This window comes from Propithecus coquereli, unplaced genomic scaffold, assembly GCF_000956105.1.
Source record: "Propithecus coquereli isolate 6110/MARCELLA unplaced genomic scaffold, Pcoq_1.0 Scaffold95, whole genome shotgun sequence".
Taxonomy (NCBI): Eukaryota; Metazoa; Chordata; class Mammalia; order Primates; family Indriidae; genus Propithecus; species Propithecus coquereli.
Window position 1 is genome coordinate 6,109,832 of NW_012155840.1, and position 25,588 is coordinate 6,135,419.

The 25,588-nt window shown below is 41.7% G+C and overlaps 1 protein-coding gene across 1 annotated transcript in view; it reads right to left on the reverse strand.

Annotated features, from left to right (window-relative positions):
* The window catches only part of SAXO1 (stabilizer of axonemal microtubules 1), a 100,487-nt gene that overhangs the window by 5,483 nt on the left and 69,416 nt on the right, over window positions 1–25,588 (reverse strand). Inside the window, exons 2-3 of the mRNA XM_012665040.1 lie at window positions 15,368–15,547; window positions 6,643–6,845 (exon numbers count right to left, since the gene is read on the reverse strand). Coding sequence (XP_012520494.1) covers window positions 6,643–6,845; window positions 15,368–15,547 — 383 coding nt within the window. The remainder of the gene's footprint in view (window positions 1–6,642; window positions 6,846–15,367; window positions 15,548–25,588) is intronic.

Sequence of the window (25,588 nt, forward strand, 5' to 3'; positions counted from 1 at the left end):
ATTTTTCTACATATGATGAGCTGTTTCTTTTTCTTCTTTTCAAATCTTTGCTTTAAATAGTTGAACTATGATGTGAATAGGTTTGGCTCCCTTTGTGTGTATTCTATTTAGATTATACCTCTTTATTGATAAATCTTCATGACATTTGAGAAGTTTCAGCAATTAACTCCGCAAATATTTTTTTTCCTACCCCTTTCCCCTTTTGAGGCTACCATTATGAGTATGTTGCTATGCTTTATGGTATCCCACAAGGCTAAGTTTGTTCATTTTTATTTTTTTGTATTCTTCAGATTGGATAATCTTTATTCACCTATCTTCATTTCACCGATTCTTTCTTCTGATGGCTCAAATCTGCTGTTGAGCCCCTGTAATAATATTTTGTATTTCAGTTATTGTCCTTTCAACTGCAGAGTTTGTCTTTTTATGATTTCCCTTTATTGGTATTATCTATTTGGTGAACAATTGCTGTCATACTTTCCTTTATTTCTTTAAACATGGTTTCCTGTTGTTTTTTGAGTATGTTTATAATAGCTACTTTGAAATATTTGTCTGCTAGTTCCAACATCTGGGCTCCTTCAGAGATACTTTTTACTTGACTGCTTTTTTTGACTGTTTTCCCATGTGTGAGTCATACTTCCCTGTTTCTTTTCATGTCTTATAATTTTTTGTTACAAATACAACACTTTTGACAATACGCTGTAGCAACTCTGGATTTTGATAGCCCACTGGAAGTTGTTTTTGCTTGTGTTAGTGGCTTACCTGCACGAACTCTATAGTCTTATCTTCCCTACAGGGTGTGGCCACTGATATTTTTGCTCATTTTTTTTTAATTATTTTTATTTTTAAGCCTGGCTTCCTAAGGGTCACCCTATGTCAGCACAGTTTAGTGGTCACCCAGTGATTGATCATAAGTTATACTTAAATACTAGGAAGGGTTTCACCCTTTGCCAATGGATCTGTGTGTGGGTTAGGATGCATATACACAAAGATCAGGCAGTTTACGAGTCTGAATTGGCTTTTATTTTTTGCTGGGCTTTCTTATATTTCCTCTGCACAGGCACTAGGCCTCACATTCAGCCAGGGATGATGAATAGACAGACAGGTCCCTCTCTGATCTCTCTTAAGCCTGCACACACCCTTGCCATCTGCACAGCCTTCCAGATAACCAGGAATATGTATGAGCTTATCAAGACCTTTCCACTGTGTCTATCTCATTATTTGGATCTCCCTGTTAAATTTCCAGCTGGTTTGCTGATCTATTGCTTGCTATAATTAGTACTGCAACCTAAAACTAACGCAAAAGCTGTTTTCCCTGATTTTTTATCATTGAGATCACTATGGTTTTTATCAAACCTCTGGATATGCACTCTATTCCCAGTAAAGTCAGACCCTATTGGCAACAGAGCTGATGTTTTCACAGTGTAGCCTGTGCCCAGGCAGAACTACCACACCAATGGAACAGTTGGGGCTGGGGATGATGGAAGCAGCCCCAGGATAAAACTCCAGACTCCCAGCATTCATAACTAAAGGTTCAATAGTTTTTCTTGCATAAATGTTGCTTAATTTTTTTGTGTACCTTTGGTTGATTTCTACAATCCTGAAATGGTTGATTTTTACCATTTTTTCTAGTTTCATCATGCTTTTTGAAAAAAAGCATTTGCCAAGCTCCTTACTTCACCACTCCAGAAGTCCTGACATACCCCCAGCCCCCAGACCCAGGCACACTCTTATTTTAGGCCAATACTACTACCAACTATTTATTCAAAATTGGCTTCATTTTAATTGAAAATCTAATCTTTCTCCAAGAGCCATTAATGGCTCTATCAGCATCTTGAAAGCATTAGGGGGCCTTAGAGGGAACCATCTTGCTGAATATAAACCACATGTTTCCCCCACCCCAGACTTCAGGCCTCACTGAAATGGGGGCATCTACCTATAGATGCCTACACGCTGCCTCAAGGTACTTGGGGGTGGGTAGAACAGGGCTTTTCTGGCCCTCTTCTGTGATGGATGAAGTGTTAAGAAAACAGGTTCCTAAGCATAAAGCTGCCTCATGTGATTTCTGATACCCAACAATACAGTTGAAACCACATTATTATCCAGCCTCTGACTTCCTCCGCCCAACATTTATTACAGAAAACCTCCACAGGACCCTGAAAACCTCAGAATTCCACATAACAAACTATTCACACACCAGTAAAGCCCTTCAGGGCCACAGTGTCATGTGGGTAATTGGCAAGAACCTCTTTAAAAGAGATTCCATTCAATAATGTGTCTTTAAAAAAAAAACTTAGCTAAACTTAAAGCTGAGCATCAAGTAATTACACTCTCAATCTTTCCAATTGCACAGTGTTTTGAAAATGTCACAAATTACAACCAAATGCTGCTGGAGGATATTTTATTGGTGGTTTTCTGGACCCCAGTAAAGGTGCTGGCCATAAGAGTGGAAAGGAAAAAGTCTGCATATTTTTCCTGTGGAACCAATGTAAGCAGAGCATATAGACAAAATAGAGATGATACCCATTGAAATACATATATTTAATGATCTCGATCTTTGATTTTTTTTTTTTGGAAAGAGAACGAATATATAGCCATAAGACATGAAAGTTGCTATGGAAAAGACTTACTGAAGCAGCAAATTTTTACAAGAGACAAACAAGTCATCTAAGGGGTGATATATCAAGAAATAAGGCAAGGGTGTGGCCACTCACACATGCATGAGGTTATTCAGGACTGACCCAAGGGCAGGGTAAATGTCATGGGCCTTCTCAAACCTCAATTCTGCTTTCAGCCAGGACCCATAGGCTAGGTGGGGATTTGTATAGATCTACTGCCAAATTCTGTCACCTGGAGCCCTTGTAAACAACGGTTCAGAATCATTCACTTATTCCTTCACTTGACACACCTTTATTGTGACATTCCTTATGTTAAATGCTGAGGATACAGATGTTGGGCATTCAAGGCCCAGTTCTGGAAGCCATTATATCATAGGGAAGCAGTGAAACAAATAAACCACCTAAATTAATAGAATCTGATTAGTATTTTCTATGGTCTGACATTTCCCCAAAATCATGTGTTGAAACTTAATCCCCACTGTGATGGTATTAAGAGGGGAGGCCTTTTGGGAAATGATTAATTCATGAGGGCTCCACCCTTATGAATGCATTACTGCCACCATTAAAGGGCTGGAGGGAACTATCTTAGGACATTTTTTCCCTTTTGCCTTTCACCATGTGAGGACACAGCAATAAGGTGCTATCTCAGAAGCAGAGACCAGGCCCTCACCAGACACCAGACTTGCCAGTGCCTTGATCTTGGGCTTCCCAGCCTCTAGAACTGTGAGAAATAAATCTGTATTATTGATAAATTACCCAGTCTCAAGGATTTTGTTATAGCAACACAAACAGATAGTATTACTCAAAAAAAAAAAAAAATTAAAACACATAGGTTGCAAACTGGCACCCAGGGGTTAATCTAATTACAAATATGTTTCCTTTAACTACATAACTATTTGTTTTTAAATCTGAATTTCAGAGGAAAACTACGAAATCCAACCTCACATACATAGGTTTGCAAAGCAAAAACCCTACCGACCTATGCATGCCCAGTTCTTGGCAGTGCAAGGGGTACTTGACTGGTATTTGTTTATCAATTCTGTTTAAGTAGGCAAGCAGTTGACAAGTATAAGAAGTTTAAGGAAAATGAAGGAGAAGAAAATAGGCTTTTCTCAATTTTAACTTTATCAGTAGGGAAAAGTCAGCCATGATTCCATTTTAGCAGTGGAATACTCACTCTTCTATGATTTGCAAAGGACAGTTTACATCTGCTACATCTCTTCTTTTGAGATGTAGCTGAACAAACAAAGAAAAGAACATGGGAAAGCTGGAGGTGGAAGACAATAAAGCATAAGTATCAGGTTAGTTTTTTTCTCTGTATGTTCTTATCTTGTTGGTTTTTTTGTTTATGACAGCCACAGAAGCTGTGATTTTGTTTACTTTTTTTAAATTTAAGACAGCCACAGAAGTTGTGATGTGTTCTTATTTTGAGGGGTAAGTAGTTTGCCAAGGAGGGACAAAAAGAGCTGTTCTTTAAATAACACCACTGGGCCTTCTTCTGGGATGGCCAACCCCTAAGGCAGGCAGGGAGTATTCTTCACTCCCCTACCTCTCCCTGCACCAAGGGCAAGGTGGGGGAGAGAAACTGAGCTGAGCAGACAGTTGTTCTAAAGAGCCTCTCACTACACCAAGACTCATGAAGCAAGGGGGCCCACAAAGAGGGTGTGAAGGAAAGGGGAGTTTGTAGCTGGACATGTCCTGTCTCCTGTCCCTATTCCTTACTCCCTCCCCCATTAGAAGAAAACACTCTTCCACTTTCATTCCTCCGTCCCACCTGTTCAGTGTCTGTGGTGCCCTGTTTCTGGTCTTCCTATAAACACTAGCTGAAAAGGGAAAGAACACACTTTGTAGAGGAAAAAGTCCTGCCCTACCCTGAACCTGGTTACATGGACTCCTTTGTAAAACACCCACATGGTGCCTGCCATGGAGGGGAGGGGTAATTGGCAAAGAAAAAGACAGACAGATGCTTGCCCCCTTGGAGCTTACGGTCTGGCTGAGGAGACAAATGTTAAACAAAACTAATGAATGACAAGACAGAGGAGTGCAAGGCACCAGAGAGCATCCAGCCTGCGTGGGGGAAAGTCTGGCAATGTGACATTTCAGCTCCTAGCTGAAGGATGAGTTCTAGAGCAAGGAAGCAGAGGGCTCTATACAGAAGGAATCACATGTGCTAAATGCCCTGAGGCAGAAAAGAGATAGAGGAAGAAAACTGGAAAAAGGCTGGTGCAGAGGGACTCAGGGAGGAGAAGCCAGGACCTCCATGGCATCGGCGGAGGCAGTCAGGTTTGGGATGCTATCCTAAGAACCACAATGATTATTTGAGGGGTTTTAAGCAAAGAAGAGGTCAAACTGGATTGCCATTTTTAAAAGACCTCTCTTCTTCCTTTCTGTGGCAAATGGATAAGAGCTGACAAGTCTACAGATATGCTCAGGTGTGTGCCCAGGTGTAGACATGGAGAAGGCAGGATTAGGGCTTTGCCAGAAGGGAACAGTGAAAGAACAAAAGGGAGAGAGAGTTCAGAGTATCGGCAGGAGATGGGCTGCAATGATATAACATGGAATAGGCTCCATGGGGAGAAGGAAGGATGAGGTGTCAACAGATGGGAGTTCCCAGCAAGGCCAAGGACTGTTATGGTGGGAGCAGCTAAAAGAACAAGCCAGAAGGACAGGATGTTGGGGTGCACAAAGCCTTTGGAGGTGGGGCCATTTTGGGGTATGATAACATTGGGAACGTAGCTTGATGAAAGGTGGCTATGAGGAGTGTTAGGAAAGGAAGCTAAAGATAAGAAAGTCAAAGGACAGAGCCCAGGTTGCTGAAGAGGCCCACACCAGTCCAGCCCCGAGTCTCAGTTCCTGGAAGAAGCAGAGAAGCTCAACCATACCCGAGGTCTTCCAGAATGACAGATTTAGAGCTCCTTCTAGGAAGAGTCTTCCATCCCTCCAGCCTCCCTACTCCAGCCTAAATGCTTCACTTGACTTAATAGAAGCAACCCTCATCACAGTCATTTAGAGGTCCATGAACTGTTTAGCGTGTCCTTCCAGAGCAACAGTGGGTATCCTAGCAGGAGTTTTCGATTGCAAACCTGGCCTCCATTCCCATAGTTTCAGTCTTGTGGCCGAACTCCACAGAGCAGGCGTCCACTATACTGCTTGCCCAACACCTATGGCTGCATGTCTTGTCTCTCCTGCTAGATGACAGGGACAAGGGCGGGTCATTATACTTCCTTCACAGTTCCCAGGACTATGCCTGCTAGATAATAGGTACTCAATAAGGAATGAAGGAACTCATTGACATAAAGCTCAAGACTATAATAGCAAAACTAATCTAAGATATTAAAGCTTGGCATAATTGTCACATTCTGGTTGGGGAGGGTGAGTGAAGGCAGTAGGAATGTTATATTTTTTGATCTGGGTGTGTTCAGTAGAAATTCACTGGTCTATGTAATTATGACTTGTATACTTTTCTGTACATATGTTACATTTCAATTTTTTTTAAAAGGGATGAAGGAATCACTCAAATTGGTTGCAGAAACCAATTTAGCTTGAACTTCAAATGCTTCCCCAGTGCAAGACTCAAACAGCAAGCTAAGGCAGGGGTTGGCGAATATTTTCTATAAAGGGCCAGATATTAAGTGTCTTAGGCCTCACAGGCCATAGGGTCTTTTTCACAACTACTCAATTTTGCCATATAGCACAAAAAGTAGCCACAGATAATGCATAAATGAATGAGTATGGCTGTGCTCCAATAAAACATACTTATGAACACTGGGCTCTGAATTTCATATAATTTATAATTTTCACTGTCCTGAAATGATATTCTTTGATTTTTTTAATTATTTAAAAATTTTTAAACCATTCTTAGCTCTCCAGCTATACAAAAACAGGTGGCTGGCCAGAGCTGGCCTAGGAGGAAATAGTTTGCCAGTGACCCTTGCACTAAGGTGATGTGCACATAAAACACATTTCCTGGCTTGCACACAGGCTTGGCCTATCCTACCCCTACTCTGCCCCTCAAGCACTCACCCACCTTTATAAGTAGGCAAACACTCCATCTTGTTGCCACATGGATATTTACTGTCCCGAGGTTTGATGGGGTCCGTGCGACAGACAGGATAGGGGTTGTAATCTTGTTTGTATGTTGTGAGCAAATCCATATTCTCTTCACTTGGGACAAACTGCTTGTGCTGGTAGAGCTTCACTGGTACCACTTTGTGAGGCCCAAAATCTCTCCTGTAAGGAAAATAAGTGCATGTCGTTGGGGTCCTTGGCTTGGAATAAGGCTTAAATTTTCCAGTCAACCTAACTCTACAAACATTTGCTGAGAAGTCATCGTCTACTCTATCCCCCAACTCCAACTGCTCTTCTCTATTTCCCACTTTTGAAAAAGGCACCACCATTTCCTTCTCAGCCAAGCCAGGCACCTGGACATCATCCCTGACTCCCTCCCCTTGTGGCCCCAGAGTCTGTCGTTCACCAAGTGTGGCCCTTCCACCTCATCGGCTTTTCCTTCCCCCTTGGTCCAGCCCAGGGCCATTTCTCACTTGGATCAGGTGGTAGCCTACCCCTGAGCTTCCTGCTTCTACTTGAACCCCACAGTATGGCCAGAATAAACTCTCTAAATAAAGATAAGATCATTTCTCTCCCCAGCTTAAAAGTCTTCCAGATGAAAATCCAACTTTCTACCATGATTTATAAGCTTTCCTGGACCTGGGCCCTGCCTTACTCCCCAATTCTCACCTCCTGCCATCCCGACCCTGCCTGACCACACTGCGCTCCCACCACCAAAAAGGGCCCCTCTTCCCAGCCTGCTCTCTCCCCCTTCCTCCCACCCACCCTCTTCACTGTGAAGCTAACTTCTTCCTTCCAGGCACCACCACCTCCCTGTGTTCCCAAGCTTCTCCTGCTAATGTTTATCTCCTTCCTCTACTTGACATCACAGAAAGAAAAAAAATGCAATATATGGAGATTCTGAATCTTTCATTTCTCCACTATCTGGTGTCAGTGTCCCCGTTACTTCAGGGAGTATGAAAACAATAGGATTGAAAAAGCATGATGGCCCTCACCAAGCAGGAAGCAGTCCCTTGTCAAAGCATCCCACAGTGACAAAAAGGCCCCACTGCTCACTGCACACCATCAGGAACCCTGGCCACACTGTGACTCAGCTTGGGCTTGTGCTGCCCACCAGGGCAGTCTCAACTTCCCACTTCTCAACACTAGCACTTTCTTCCCAAGGGCTTCTGCTTTACGCAACAGACCATTTTTGCCTGGAACCCCTTTATGCTATCGGACAAGGGGAAGGTGGATTTTCCCTGATGGTGCTTGCCAGAACAGCCCCACCAAGGGAAGGGGAAGGTTTCCGGACAGGAAAACATTAGGCCCAAACACCAATAAAACCTACTTCCCGGCCACAATCTGGAGCAGTGTTACTAAGCCATGCTTGACTAGCAAAGGTAACACGCTCCACTGTAACCTGTCTTGCATGAATTATACACGTGGCTGTCAATAAACACAAACCGGGTGCTGAAACTGCTAGGGATGGGATGGGAGGAAGGAGTTAGGAAGCAGGAGAATTAGTCTCTCTAGGGCTCTAAGGAGGAAATGGGAGATGCTTCAGTTGAACTCCCATAACACCCTCTGGGTAGATTTGAAAATATACTGTAGCCAGAGTTACAGGAGGTTCAACCTGCACTCCCTTCCCAGGGGCCCCACTGTTGGCCTGAGGTGTCTGGAAGCTCACTGTGGATATCCGGGCTTACCGGGCGAACAGGCTGAACAAGAAGCCAAGGGTCAGCTTCACACTTTCACCCTTATTAGTGAACAAGTGTCTCACCCTGATGTGTGTTCAGTACTAAACCAACTGCAGCCTAAAATCTTAGGCTACAGAGACACACGGAAATGCCCAGAAAACCCTGTCTGAAAACCAATTAACTGGAAAAGGGCTTTTGGTTGGAGAGTTTGCCTTCTAAAGGGAGTGCCCCCAAGGGAAGCTGGGCTCTCCTCACTCACTCCCAGAAGGGATGGAATGGGGTTTTGAGGCAACCTGAGACTATACATTGCTAAACCCTCATAAACCCACGTTCATTGACAGCTACCCAAGCCTTCAACCCTCTTCACTTCCAAGCAGCATCAGAAGACACTAAGGCCAAGCGGTGAGGAAAAAAGCCAAGTGGTGAGGAGCTGCCAAGTCGAGACCTCTAACCTCAGAGCACCCAGGATTGCTTTCCAGCTGTGGGCCTGCCATGCTCACGGACCCTGCACACGGAGGCCATGGCATCCTCTCCTGCTGTTACTGCTACTGAGGGAGCCAATTTCCTCTCAGAGATGCTGTGAGAACCTTCCTTCAAGGGCTACCAGGCTCTCTGACAACTAGAGCACACTGAATGTCCCTGTCTCCTGCTGCTTCTACAGGAAAAAAGCAGGTAAGTGCCCACAACCATACTCGCCAGTTGCTGAACTATCCTGACACTGGTTTCTCAAAGACAAAAGCGAATGCAGCAAAATCCTTGCTCATCACATTTAGAGAATGAAATTGTTAATCTCCTTCTCCAGCATAAAATTTAACTTCCTTTGTAAATGTGTATCTATGGTTGAATTTATTGATCAGCTATAACTAAGGCAAACGATTATGAATAAAAAATTATCTACTTCTGAAGACAGGAAAAAGTTTAAATTTAAAGTTTGATTTATATATACCCTACCTGAAAATAGTTACTGTGGCTTCAGAGTGAATTTAATCAGAATTTATGTGTTTCCTCACTATGTTTTTATGTTGGGAACACTCACTGAAACCTATCATTAACCACAACATAGCTGCATGTCCCCAATCACACATAACCTTACAGCTTTTAAGTTCATGTCAAAGTCTTTATTCTTCCCCACAACTGCTCAGATTGAATAGCTTTTTTCAATTATTATATTTTAAGGACACTGGCTCTCCCCTCTTTTCCTATGGTACATTCTCCAGTCCCTGTGCCCATTGTGACTATGAACTAAGAAAAAAAATATTGGTCAAAGATGTAAGTTTCTTTTGGGAAAGTAGCTATAAAAGTTATATAGTATGGAAGGCCAAGAGTTAAACTCAGAGTTAAGTAAAGGTCAAAGTGGCCCCTCTGGGGAAGTCATAACAACTTGACTTCAAATCATTTGGCAAAGCTAAAGAAAGGTGTTTGACGAGAATATGACAAAGGGAAAAAGGAAATAACAGCTAACTAGGGTCAGGAGCCTGGAAATGGGAAATGGAGATTTTCACCATGACAAAGGGGCCATGCAACACTTATTTTTAAATCTGTGTTTAATGTTTGTCTATGCAAACCTCAGAAATTGTTAATGTGTCCAAGTAAGAGGAGTCCCTCCTCTTGCCCAAAGCAAAGCTTTCACCCCTACCCTGAATCCCACCCCTCCCTTTCTCAGGAAGCTCATCTGTGGACACCTCCTAGACTGTGGCTTTCCCTCCTCCTCCCTACAGGGAGGGTTGTCTCCCATCTTTAAAGGTAAGAAATAAAACATGACAACCCTCACGGGGCTCCATTCTCCTCCAGTTCTCTTCTCCTTCCCTTCTGTGAGTACAGACTTGCCTTCCTCACCTCCCACTCGTGCCACACCCCTCCAGTCTGATTCTACTCACGCCTTGCTCTAGCCATGGCCTCCAATGCTGCCGTTTCCAGATCCAATCGCTCTTTCTCCTGATTCCACTGTGTCCTGGTCATAGCATCTATCCTTTCACTCACTGTTTAAATACCCTCTCCCTTGATTTCTATGATATAAGACTATTCCTCATGACTTGTTCCCTCTCAGTCTCCCCTATGGGGTTTTGCTCTTTGTCCATTGATTTATTATTTCTACATGTAATTCTCAAACTTCCCAGGGTCAAAAGGCACCCTCTAAGGAAACCAGTTGGTCATCCCAGGCAGCTTGGGGAGCTCATCCCAATACACCGAGAAAGATCCCTCAGCTGAGTCACAGGGCTTGATTCGTGCCCCTGATCCTGACGGGACAGAATCCTGGTCTCACTGTGACCGATGGCATTCCAAGCACATGCCCTCCAGGACCAAGTTACACAGTCCCTATCTCCTCCTCTACCCTCTCAATGCCTCAACCCCACCAAGGCTGAGGCTAATGTCTGCCCTCGCTTCATACACACTCTGGACAAAATAGAAAAATCTACCTAAAAGTACTAGAGAGTGACCCAAACAGGCAGATCTGGAGGCGGCCAACAGATGGAAGAAGAAAATGGCAGTCTGACAGTTAAAAGGCAGGTCTTTCTTGACTATCTTTTCTTGACCAAAGAACCAAAGGATCAACTTTGAGGCAACCACAGGTGCTGGAAAATGCGGAAGGAATCCCAGAAAGGAGAAAGCCAAAGATAGGAAGCCTCAAATTCTGTGCATAAACTGGGCCCAAATCTCTGCTTGACCTTGCATAGCAGGCAGATTTCAAGCAACTGAGACTTGAATTGCCAACCAAGACACAGAGTTTGCATTCTGAGCCTGTCCAAAAAAAATGCTCTTTGAGGGACTGTAAAAAAAATCTAGAGAGTCTACAATAAATAACATTCACAATGTACAGTATCAGTCCAAAATTACTTGACATACATACAGGAAAATCTGACCCATGCTCAAATAAATAAATAAATAAATAAATAAAAAGGCAATTATGGATACCCACTCCCAAGCAGACTCAGATGTTGGAATTAGGAGACAGGATTTTAAAGCCAAATTTTAACCATGCTCAAGGAGGAAAAGCAAATAAGGTCACAATGAATTAAAGGATAGGAAATCACAGAAGAGAAATAGAAACATGTTAATAAAAATAACCAAATGTAAATTCTAAAACTGAAAAATACAAGATGTGGAATAAAACATTCTTTAGATGAGCTTAATAGCAGAGTAAAGATGCAGGAGGAAGAACTTGGTGAACATGAGACTAGACTTAACAGAAACCATCCAATGTGAAAAAGAAAGAGGGGAAAAAAGATTGGGGGAAAGAAATGGAGCATCGGGGACAGAAGAAAATCCTTGAGAAAATAATGGCCAAAATCTTTGCAAATTTAATCAAAGACAATTCAAAGGCTCTGAAACTGCACAGGTGAGCCCAGAGCAGAGAACAGTATCTGTATGTCTTCATCAGTTCTCAGGCCCAGTCTGTGGAGGCAGGTAAGCATAGCCTCAGTGGTACAGCTCTGAGTAGGGGGTTGAGTATGCATTTGAACAAAAAATGTGTAAAATTCAATGGGTGGGGCAAGACTCAAGGCTGCTACCTGCTTTCTTGCTTCTTTCCCAGCTTTTGGAGGATATCCAATGCCCTTTCTCTCTTAGCTCTTCCCTACCTTACTCTCCTCAGTTTACCAAAGAGTCTCACCAAAAAATGAGGCTATGCTACCAACTCCCTGCCCTCTACCTTTCAGGCAAACCCATCAAGTCTGAACCCAATTCTATCTCCCCACTCTGTGCCTCCCTCCCACTCTACCCACAGTCCTGCTTTCGTTAGGATAAACATCTAACACCACTGAAGACTCACCTCTGTCTTCAGAGGCTATTCATTCTGCTCATCTTTAGGGAGCTGGCTTAGCCAAAAGAAATAAATGTCCCAAACTGGGGCCCAAGTGTTTTACATGGTGACATGCCTAAGGGGAAATGAGGCTTGAAGTGCAAACCTCTTATTCATAAATTGATCTGAGGTCTATCTGAACTAAAGGCAGATCCTATCCTAGAGAATTACCAAGAGCTGCAAAAAACAGTTTCACACTAAGAAGGGCTGGAAATCGCAAGCATTCCCCTCATAGCACCTGCTGTAAATCCCCAAGATTTATGGTCAGTAAGAGTTGTGTGCAGCTGTAATCATGCCTCATGCTGGGATGATAACCTTTCCAGAAACCAGGTGTTTTTTGTGTCTAGGCTTAATCACCAAACCCAGCTAAGCCCTGGGCTACATGACTTTTTCATTCAGCAGGTGGGAGCCCCCGTCCAACCTCAGAAACTAAGTGGGTCAAAGTTTAGATAAAGAAGTGGGTGGGATGTTCCAGTAATTAGTCCTAACGGTAGAGGGGGGACAACTTGTGCAGACACAGGGGCTGAGCCATCCCTTCCCTTTAAGCCCCTGGTAGCACACTCCAGTAGAGGATTCTCTGCCTTTCCTGACAGCAGCAGAATTTGTTCTTGGTCTGTGAAAACTAGTGGCCAGCATGGCAAGCGTAGGGCTGAGAAATAATAAAATCGAAGTAGAAGGGAGAGAATAGACACCTTCTGTTTGTTTCCTTCTTTTGTATTTTCCTAGGACATAGAGGAGAAGAGAGACCCATGTCTGCTCTTTTTCTTACTTGTGGGTCACTTTGATCCTGCCAGTTTTTCTTTTTAATGGCCTTTTGATCATTAACGGCTTATTTTGGAAATTCTTTCAGTATCTGCATTCTTCCACTTTAGCCACATCTTGATGTAAATGATATTTATTGTTACTCTGGCTCTGCCAGAAGCAGAGGGGCCTTCTGGGTGATATGTTTATTGTTGCAAGTAACACAAAGCAAGGATAAATTTAGGACAGGTCAGAGGGTAAGTTTTTGTTTTGCAGGCACCATCAGGAGGAGTGAGGGTATGTGCGGTCGTATCTGGGGCCTTACAGCTTGGTGATGGGGCAGAGTTCCCGCCCGAGCTGAGGGTTTGTCTTAGTTCTAAATTTGTGGGTAACTAACAAAGAGCATCCCTTGACATCCAACCCTCAAAGCATCCTTTTCTAGACTTCCAGGACAGGTGATAGAACGCCTGAAGTCAACTGCACTTTACAACTCACAACGTGCTCTTGATTTCCTGTAAATTATGTAGGAGGCTGAACATAATGTCTGCAAGCCAACCCTCATCACCGCTCTCATCCTTTTCTACCAATTACATGTCTCTTATCCACATGCCTAGCACTCTTCATTGATGTTGACCAGGGTTTCTTAAAAGGAAAACCGTGCTCAGGAATGATCCACATCTCTCTTTGTGGTCTGTAGACTCTCAGAGACCAAGGATGCTGTTTTCTTGGCAAAATGAAGCCCCAACTTTAGGGTTCACATTGTTTAATAAATCATAGGTTGAAAAATGATTACATAAGTTACAATTTTTTAATACATCAGGAACCAGGAACATCATGCTTTAAACTGAATCATTTAAGATACATGCTTAGAATAAAAGTGACCTGATTTGAATCAAGCATCAGACAAGGCCCTCGACTCCCCATCATTCTCTAGCTGCCCCTGCCCAGAAGTCTCTGCCAACCTGAGGATTCCTTTGGCATTTGTCATCCATCCGTGGGTCGTCCTGCCCATAACCCAGACAGGGACTTCCTGTGGATCTAGAAGACAGCAGCTTTTCGTCAATAGGAGTACCTACAACCCACAACCTCATCGGTAGATGATTCTATCCCTATCCCAGGGAAAGCCTAGAGGCAGAAAGAGTTAGAGCTGTTCTGCTTCACCTGAGCCATATGGCACCTTTACTAGCACAAAATTATGAGGCAAATGGGGAGCAATAGGAAGAGAAGGCCCCAGGTCGTGAGCACCTGTAATGTGCAAGCACTATGCTAGAACAATTAACACACACTATCATCTCTACCTCACACAATCCTGCCGTTCAGGGAGGAGGAATGGAGAAGGCAGACAACACATCAGTCTTTCAGGTCTCACCTGGGGACAAAACTGTACCATCTGAGACTCTGCCCATCATACCAAAACATGTTTCTACTCTTCATTCACCAGTCACCGGCCACTACCTGGAGGTCAGTAACCTAATTGTCAATAGCAGATTCTGCTAGAGCCTTACAACATGTGGAACAACCCCAAGACTGAGAATCTTCCTCCATGACCTCAGTACAGACACTCCTACAACACTAATAGACTGAGCCACGTGGCCCAGGCTCTGCACAGACCTGGATCAAACAAATCTTAGTTTGGAAATCAAGAGTAATTGAAAAGGAAATATACTCTGGGGTTTTTTTCAAGACAAAGTCTTTCTCTGTCACCTGGGCTTGAGTGCAGTGGCATCAGCATAGCTCACTGCAACCTCAAACTCCTGGGCTGAAGAGATCCTCCTGCCTCAGCCTCTCGAGTAGCTGGAACTACAGATCTGTGCTACCACACCTGGCTAATTTTTCTATTTGTAGTACCGACAGGGTGGCTCGCTCTTGCTCAGGCTGGTCTCAAACTCCTGAGTTCAAGTCATCCTCCCTCCTCTGCCTCCCAGAGTGCTAGGATTACAGGCATGAGCCACCATGCCCAGCTACTTTGTTCATATTTCTTGAAGAACATTTAGAAGAACTCCAATTCAAAATCTACAGCATAATTTCCAAAACGGCTCATTTTTTTCTCTATTATCAAGTTCTCTTTCACCACCACCACCACCACCCAAGCTGAGCTGGATCCTCTCGTGTGATGAAGCCCAAAACTCCTTTGTCAGCAGCAGCCCCCCGCCTTTTGTGCATCCCTTTATTACTTATCCTCCAACCTTTATTATTTAATATAGAGATCAGTTTAGCCTTCCCCTGCACCTAACCCCGGCAAGCAAGAATCCTTTTTAAGAGGGGGTGTGGGAAAAACCGAGCAGGCTAATAGATGCAGGGTTTTTTTCAGAGATACAGTACATTAGCATTAAGGCAGTCAGTCCATACGCTGATACTGCACGTTAATGCATTAATACTGCACATTGCATTAACATTGTACATTAGGTACTGTGCATTGCTACTTTAGCGTTATACTTGCATACATTGATGCTATTTGTCCTCACCTTGCTGTGGTCAGGCCTTCCATTGGTATGGACCCTTTCCGGTACTCCATCCTGGGCTTGAAGGACTCTCTGGGCAGGTAGGAGTGATAGAGAGGGTAGTTCTCAGTGTATTCGGAGAAAAGACATGGTTTGTCTGTTTTATCATAAATCTTGGTAGGGAGATGTGGACAGTGATGCCGCCTATAAAAGACACATGGAGTTAGGTTGGTTGCCTTCTTGGGAGCAATACATCCATTTTGATAAGGCTACCTACTCCAAATGTGACTCAGACTATAGTAATAGAACCATATGACTGCCAGCATTGAAAACCAGACTTTAACCCTTCTTTTTTTCAACTAAACCATGTGAAGTAGCCTGAATTTAGAAGACAGTTAATCAAAATTCCTTTGGTCATAAAATTACACTCAAGCATGGCTGGTGTTCAGCTGCTACACATGCCACACTACTTTTTATAAACACTGGAATACTTCCATACCATAATAGAAAGTAGCTGTGGTCCCCAAGCTCTCTGAGTGCCACCCAGCTGCCCCACACCCTCCCAACCACCCAGTAAATAAGGGCTTAATACTGACCTAACAGGGTGCTCCAAGCCTCTGCTCTAGGTCCAGGTCAATGTCTTTTCTAACTGGCCGGTTCCTAGGCTGATTCAGAATATCAGCACTGCACACACGTGGCATCACACAAAGCAAAACCACCTCAGTTGAGTCCACTAAACACCATGTGAAACCATCTTCACATTGAAAGTCTCATTCATTTATCCTTTCAGGTCACACCTCAGTTACTATATCCTTAGGCTTTCCCTGGTCATGTTATACCTAAAATATACCCCACACCTCCTGCCCTCTCCTCAGCCCTCTTCCCTGCGCGCGCTCACGCGCGCGCGCGCACACACACACACACACACACACACACACACACACATATATACACAATTTCATTACCTTGTGTGTGCCTTTCTCATCACTTACTCTTATCTGTAATTGGTGTGTCTAGTGAGTTTATCGTCTGTCTCATCTGAAAAACTCAGGACCTATTCAATCTTTCTCACTGCTACATCCCTAGTACCTCATATCCTGCCTGGCACATAGTACACACTTAGTAAACATTTACTGAATGGATGACTGAGTATATAATTGAGTGATTAAGTAAACTTTACGCCTTGTTATTAATGAATTGACCAAATGATAGAGAATATTCTTAAGTTATAATTTGAGCTTTCCCATTTTACATGCGTGGTAATAAATGAAAATTATTCTGCTTACAGCTGGACTGAGGGCAGCTGTTGGAGCTGTCAAGAACTAAGTACACAGTGTACCAGTTACTTGTGTGCCCACAGACAATCCTTACAAACCATTTGGGATGCCTCTCGTCATCAGCCACCAGCACGTATGTAAAACTTCACGTTAGGGATTTCCAAATTAGTTATATCAGGGAATGGCATAGAATTGTTTTCACGTTTTTACACTGGACTGATTTTAATCACAAAAACTAAAATGCAGTACTCTGGGGCAGCACACGGGGGAAGACAGAGAAAATGAGAGAGAGAGAGACACTAAGAATTCATCACCGCTCTAACATAAAGCCATTTTTCAGGCAACGATCAGCAAGCTGCTCCTGTTGTTCCTAAGTTCAACCTTTCCGTAAACATTGCTACCCCCACTGCTGTTACTATTAATATATACTTCTTTCCAACCCCACCACCCCCAGAGAAAATTATCAATGCCTGTATCGATCATACAGCTAGATTTGCATATTAACAGGTACCTTTAGAGATATTTCTATTCATTTTCTTCTCATTTGTAGATCTGTATATCAGAAAAGCGTTAAGAGGGTATAAAATCATCTCATTTACTCTTTTTTATTACAGAAATAATATTGATTCATACTGTATTTTAGATGTTCCTTATTTATAAGAAAATTTTCCATAAATATGCTGTCCTTATAGAATGAGTATCTAAATTTCACAGTGTTAAATATAAAAGTTTAGTTTTTTGCTGTTGTTTTTCAAAATGCACATTGGTGGCATTTAATGTACAAAGCTATTTGTACATTGACTGTATATTTTATAAACATGTAATAAACTGTCTCTGAATTGTTCATATATAAGTTGAGTGCTTTAAAATATCTTCTGTCCACTCGAGAAATTATTTTATTATGCAAACACAACAACTATCACCCATAGTATATAAATGTTAGATATTACCATTTCTATGCTCACAATCAGTCCGATTATCTGAGATTTCAATCTGAGCCAACCAATACCCTATCATCTTAGGATTCCTACAAACCTCAAATCAAAAGCCAAGAAGCACTGCCTACCAAAAATACCTCTGTGTATATATACTTTATTCACCCACACTCTTTGAGAGAAAAGTCAGGACTTGACTTTACAATAAAATGGACTCCATAGGCATAGCAATATTCTCCCTCTCCAGTGCCCCTGTTTTTGAAGCCAGTAAAACTTTGCTTTTATATAATCCCTTTTCCATATCCTTACTTTTTTAAAAACATAACACACTGTTAGGATTTATTCCAAAAGAAAAATAAATTTAATGGCAAAATACTGCAATGTGATGAGTACCATGAGAGGGGATTCCATACAGCAACAAGCTTCCATCCAGACACTGAAGTTCCATTAAATGGAATTATATCAATATATATTTATAGGGAAGATTTTGACTTATTAGTTAGTTAACTGAAACCTTGTCTTGTTTTCAAGACAAAAAAAGAAACTCATATCCAAAAATAAATGTTACACTTCCTGAGTTTGTTCATGGGGTTGCCTTTCCCCACCTGACCCCACACACACCCTGAATACGCCTTTCCAGATACCTAGCACTGTGTCTCCTCATTGTTGGTCTCCCTGCTCCTTCATTAACCAGGAGTTCCTCATGGATAAAGACCAAATCTTACATCTGTGTGTACTGGACGCTAATCCATCCAATGTCTAATACATTTATTTAATAGATGGACAGTTGAACAGTATATAGAAGATGAACTGCTGATAGCAAGATATTTAGAAGTCATCAGGGAAAGGGAAATGACTGATTTGTTCTAACATTAGTAGAGTCAAAAGGGGAAAGACTTAGAGTCAAGTTTTTATGGAACTAAATGTCCAAGTTAGTTTGTGGAATCTCCGTGATTAGGGTATTTAAAAGTAGGCTTGTTGGCCATGAACCAAAGAACTAAGACCTCTCCAAGCTCTGTGATACTTTTATCATTTTAATAGCTGCTTTGGACACCTTGTTCAGGTGCACACTCAGACAAACCTGGATGGAGCCAATAGTCAGGGAAGGAAAAGAGGAGGGAGGTTTCTCTAATCTAGCAGAACTCTCTAAAGTCTTCCACTCCAGAATTTATGACCCCAGAGGTAAAAGGAAAGTTTCTCTGACACTTGGTAAAGGGAGTAGTAGAGACCTTTAATGGAATCCAGAAAAAGTTAATAGTAAATTCTGAGCATTGACTCCAATGCTCAGAATTTCTAGAATCATAGAATTTTAAAATTGAAAGGGACAATGGAAAATATCTGATCCAACGTCTCCACCATGCAGATGAAAAATCTGAAGCTCAGAATGCTGCATATGACCTTGTCATGGATATAGCTTAGATCTCTATGATGTCTTAATGACCAGGTATGTCTCCTGACATGCAGGTAGCTCAAGCCATTTATGACCCAGGCAACTCTAGAATGGAGGGATATAAGTTTAAGGATGTAACAGGTACCTCTCTAGAATAATACCATCTCAGAGAAATAGAATGCAAGCCATGAATGAGAACCATATATGTCATTTTTAATTTTCTAGTAGCCACATTAAAAAGGTTAAAAAAAAAAAAAAAAGCCAGGCATGGTGGTATGCATCTATGGTCCTAGCTACTCAGGAGGCTGAGATGGGAGGTTCGCTTGAGCCCAGGAGTTCAAGGCTGTAATGCACTATGTTCATGCCTATGAATAGCCACTGAACTCCAGCTTGGGCAACACAGAAAAACCCATCTTTAAAAAAAATAAATAAAAAATAAAAATATACAAAAAGGTAAAAAGAAGTGAAAATTTTAATAACATTTTATTTAACCCAATATATCTAAAATATTATTACTTCAACATATAAAGTATAAAAATTAATGAGATATTTTATTTTCTCATTACACTTCAAAATCCTGTGTGTGTTGTACATTTATAGAACGTCAGTTCAGACTAGCTACATGTGATAATAGCTTCCCTACTGGAAAGTACAAGTCTAGAATTTGATAAAAGAACTGCAAGCACTTGGGTACTGGAAGTTTTCTCTAAAAGTATAGGAAAAGCAAAGATGCTAAGAAATATTTTTGTGGACTGAAAGGGTATTTGTCTTTTTTGAACTCTCTGACCTGCCTTCATGTGAAATAATCAGAGGCTTTAAAAAAAAAAAATTAAGGAGTTTTCCATAACTCACCTCAATCTCTGGCACCAAGCTTCAGTTTTACAAACCAGTAACACTCTCTGCAGCTGCTTTCTTGCCACTCCCACTTTTCCAAAATGCTTCCCTTTCTTCAAGGCCCATCTTGAAGGCCACCACTACTACCCCCATCTCCCCACGAAGCTGTGCCAATCCCACTATGCACCATCACTGGCTGTGCTCAGAGAGTGCACGGGATTGTGCCCCTATCTCTTTCAGGACCCTGTCCTGCACAGTCCTCTACTTATGAACTTTCATGCTAAGAATTTTTACGGTTGCAAACAAAGCTGTTTATCAAAACACATGCATGGCTCTTCCTCTTGCTACCAACTGGCAGCACAAATAGTAGCTGGAGTAACACAACTTTGGGCTTTCAAACAAATGAACTTCGAATAGTCTTTTAGAACCTACACAATTTGTAAGGAGGGCAGCACCTGTGGATATTGATGACTTGTCTTGCCTCCACTGCTTTGGATGTCCAGGGGACTTTGGAATCCCCTGCAGAGCCTAGCCTGGTGTGGGCAGTGACGAGGGTTCTCCTTCACTCAGGGAGGCAGAGCACATAGTGGAAAGGGACTCCAGAGGCAGGAAGATCTGGTTTCCAATTCTAGCTCTGCCACTGACTACTTGTGTAATGTTTAGAATTTCAATTTCTCCTTGTTAATATGTGGATAACAACTTCTACTGCTTAGTATGACTATGTGAATTAAATCAGATACTGGAGGTAAAATGCCTGGCCCAGTCCAAGGCAATCACTCTGTAATTAATAGGCTACATTTATGGAGTAATTACTATGCACCACTTGGGCTAAGAGTTTTATATATTATCCCATTTAATCCTCACAGCAATGCTATGAGAGCAGTACCCTTATCATCCCCATTTTACAAACATGAAAACTGACACTGAGGAGATGTTATCTTGCTCAAGGCCACATAGCCAGAGATGATGAAGCCAAGACTAGAACCCCAGGTCTGCCTCATTTCAAAGCCTATGCTCGTAGACTATGTGGCTTCATGGGATGCCAGCCTGTACCAAATACCTGTTTCCTGGCTGCTCTGATAAACCTAAGGGCAGTCAATGAATAGGCAGATCTTTCACCTGCCCCTTCCAAGTCTCCTGGGCTACACTCAGAGTCTTCTAAGACAGGACACTCTCCCCTTTCCCATTGACCCTGAAAATATCCCAATACACACCAACAAATACATATAATTCCAACTGCTCTTTAGGAGGTCAAACTGTCGCTCTTTGCTGATATGATCTTATATCTATTATAGAAAACCTCAAAGATTCTGCCAAGAGACTCTTGGAATTGTTAAATGAATTCAGCAAAGTCTCAGGCTGCAAAATCAATGTACACAAATCAGTAGCATTCCTATCAGCCAACAACAGTCAAGCTGAGAATCAGATCAAAGACTCAGTACCTTTCACAATAGTTACAAAGAAAATAAAAAACCTAGGAATATATTTAACCAAGGAGGTGAAAGATCTCTACAAAGAGAACTATGAATCACTGAGGAAGGAAATTGCAGATGATGTAAACAAGTGGAAAAACATGTCATGTTCATGGATTGGCAGAATCAACAGTGTTAAAATGTTCATACTACCCAAAGTGATGTACAGATTCAATGCAATCCCCATCAAAATACCAACATCATTTATATGTAAATTTATTTTGTGTAATTGGGTTGTGTTTTGAAATGTTTTAGATAGATTCCCTTAAGTTTAGGAATTGTTTTTATACTTTGTGTTTGAAAATTGGTTTGAATTAAAAATAAAGATATTTTAAATTAAAAAAAAAATACCAACATCGTTTTTCACAGATCTAGAAAAAATAATTCTATGCTTTGTTTGGACCAGAAAAGAGCCCAAATAGCCAAAGCAATCTTAAGAAAAAGGAGCAAATCTAGAGGCATCACTTTATCATACTTTAAGCTATGCTGCAAGGCTATAGTAACCAAAACAGCACGGTACTGGCACAAAAATAGAGACACGGACTAATGGAACGGAGCAGAGAACGCAGATATAAACCCATCCCCATCCACATATTGCCATCTGATCTTTGACAAAGTAGACAGCAATATACACTGGGAAAAGAAGCCCTATTCAATAAGTGGGAAGATTTATTGAAATCTGGGAAGATTGGATAGCCGCATGTAGAAGATTGAAACAGGATCCATCTCTTTCACCACTCACAAAAATTAATTCAAGATGGATAACAGATTTAAATCTAAGACATGAAACCATAAGAATTCTGGAAGAAAATGTAGGAAAAACTCCTCTAGATATCAGCTTAGGCAAAGAATTTATTTATGAAGAAGACCCCAAGGGCAATCACAGGAACAAAAATAAATAAATGGGACTTGATTAAATTAAAAAAAAACTTCTGCACAGCCAAGGAATCAATAGAGCAAATAGACAACCTACAGAATGGGAGAAAATATTCACATGCTATACATCTGATAAAGGGCTAATCACCAGATCTACAAAGGACTCAAGCAAATCAGCAAGAAAAAAAAAAATCAAACAACCCCATTAAAAAATGGGCAAAAGACATGAACAGAAGCTTTTCAAAAGTAGACTAATGACCAATAAACATATGAAAAATATGCTCAATGTCACTAAGTATCAGAGAAATGCAAATCAAAACCACAATGAGATATCACTTAACACCAAGTGAGAATGGCTTTTATCAAAAAGTCCCAAAACCATAGATGCTGGTGCACTGGTCCTGTGCCTGAAAAAAAGAAAAGAACAAACAATAGATGCTGGCATGGATGCAGAGAAAAGGAACACTTACATACTGTTGGTGGGACTGCAAACTAGTGCAACCTCTATGGAAAATAGTATGGAGATTCCTCAAAGAACTTAAAGTACATACCATTTGATCCAGCAATCCCACTACTGGGTATTTACCCAAAGGAAAAAAAGTCATTTTATCAAAAAAAAAAAAACCACACTTGCGCTGCAATGTTCATTATAGCACAATTCACAATCGCAAAGATGTGGAATCAACCCAAGTGCCCATCAATTCATTAGTGAATAAATAAAACGTGATATACATGTATAATGGAGTACTACTCAGCCATAAAAAAATGAATTAATATCTTTTGCAGGCCAGGCACAGTGGCTCACGCCTGTAATCCTAGCACTCTGGGAGGCTGAGGTGGGAGGATCTCTTGAGCTCAGGAGTTCGAGACCAGCCTGAGCAAGAGTAAAACCCCATCTCTACTAAAAAATAGAAAAATTAGCAAGGCATTGTGGCACATGCCCATAGTCCCAACTACTCAGGAGGCTGAGGCAAGAGGATCTCTTGAGCTCAGGAGTCTGAAGTTGCAATGAGCTATGATGATGCCACTGCACTCTACTGAGGGTGACAGAGCAAGAATCTGTTTCAAAAAAAAAAACAAACTTTTGCAACAATCTGGATGGAACCGGAGACCATTCTCCTAAGTAAAGTATGGCAAGAATGGAAAAACAAACTCCACATGTACTCACTATTAAATTGGAACCAACCGATCAGCACTCAGGTGCACAGGTGGAAGTAAAACTCAATGGAAATCACACAGGTGGGAGGAGGGAGAAAGGGTTGGGTAAATTCACACCTAACAGGTACAGTGCACACTATCCGGGTGATGGGCACACTTATAACTGACTCAAGCAGTACAACAGCAATCCATGCAACCATTTATAAACATTTTATTTGTACCCCGTAATATTCTGAAATTAAAAAAAAATAACTCGGAATTTTCTTTGCTGCCTAAACAAGAGAGTGTCATTAGATAAAGTTAAAACAGTGACAATCAGGAAAACAAAGAATATGGAATGCTAGATCTAGAAGGACCCTAGAGATCAGCCAACCCTACCGCTCATATAGATGTGGACGCTGAGGGCCAAAAGACGCTGAGTCACCGTCCAAGGTCACACAGCTGGTCAGCAGCAGCCTTGACCCCAGGGCCCATATTACCTCCCACATAATTGACTTCCATTTACAATTCAATTTCAAAACCAAAGTTCAGACTCTTAAAGGATTTGCAGCCCATTTTTCCTTTTTCCCAGGAGTCGAGAGCTTGTGACCTGTCACAGCTGCTGTGCAAGGGAGGAGCATAGTGCAGAAAATGAATTCTTAGTCTAAGAGAGGAGAAGGTGCCAAGCATCGCCAAACCTCAAGTCATAAAAGTCATCCTTCCATGCTGATAGTTTAGAAACATTCTAGAGTGCCTGGAATAGCAAAAACTGAGGTGCTAGGGGCAGGACCTTCTCAGAGGAGGACCCACGTCCCTGGAATTGTGTTCTCCTTTAACAGCCCCACACCCCAGTCAGCCAATGCTTCTCCTAAAGTGCATGTGTATTTAAAACTTTTAAAATATTTATTTACTAAAATTCGTTATCTTGTATTTATAACATACCCAGAGGCCAAGGGACAAGTGAGAATGCTTTTAGGACATGCAAAATAAGATCATTGCAAAGATAGATGGAAATACTTCGTGACAATCTTGAGACAAGACACCTCACACTCCCTACCTACATCTCCTCTATATACATCTTTAAAGAATCAGAAGAGTGTGAAAAGTCTGAATGAATCCAGTTTATACTCTGCCCATGGTGCTAGTGAAATAGGCAGGCATTATAAAACAGGAACCCTTTGGCAGAGAATAATCCTTCAGGGGATCCCATCCCAGGCAACAGAAAGCAGGGTCAAACTCTTAAAAATAAGTCAGAGAAAAAGCAGCCTTAGTGATTATCTGGTGCAAATATAACAAATAGACGCAAATGATATACCAGCTAGCAGTTGCTGCCTGGAACCACAGCAGCAAGATTTTTTTTTTTTTTTATTTCAGGGTATTATGAGGGTACAAACATTCTGGTTACACTTTATGTCTTTGCCTCACCCAAGCGAGGGTTAAAGGCATGCCCTTCCCCCCTACAATGCTCCCCATGTCCTTTAGTTGCGGGTTTACCCACCCCCCAAATCCCTCTAATCCCTGGAGAGTATTACTGCCATGTGATCACCCTAGTATTGATCAGTTAGTACCAATTTGATGGCGAGTACAAGTGGAGCCCGTTCTTCCGATCTGGTGGTGTCTCACTTTGGATAATGGGCTTAAATTTAATCCAGGAAAGTATGAGAGGTTCTAGATCACTGTCGTTTCTTATGATTGAGTAATATTCCATTGTATACATATACCAAATTTTAATAATCCACTCATGGATTGACAGGCACTTGGGTTGTTTCCACATCCTTGCAATAGTGAATTGTGCTGCCATAAACATTCGGGTGCAGATGTCTTTATTATAGAATATTTTGTGCTCTTTTGGGTAGATGCCTAATAGTGCTAGTGCTGGATTAAATGGTATTTCTATTTTTAGCTCTCTGAGGTATCTCCAAATTCTTTTCCACAGAGGTTGCACTAATTTGCAGTCCCACCAGCAGTGTAAGTATTCCTATCTCTCTGCATCCTCACCAGCATTTGATGTTTTGGGATTTTTTGATAGAGGCCAATCTCACTGGGGTTAAGTGATATCTCATTGTGGTTTTGATTTGCATTTCTCTAATGATTAGAGATGTTGAGCATTTTTTTATATGTTTGCTGGCCATTATTCTGTCTTCTTTTGAAAAGTTTCTGTTCATTTCCTTTGCCCATTTGTTGATGGGGTTGTTTGATTTTTTTCTTGTTGATTTTTTTGAGTTCTAGATAGATTCTGGTTATCAGCCCTTTATTAGATATGTAGAGAGCAAATATTTTCTCCCATTCTATGGGCTGTCTATTTGCTCTAATGATAGTTTCCT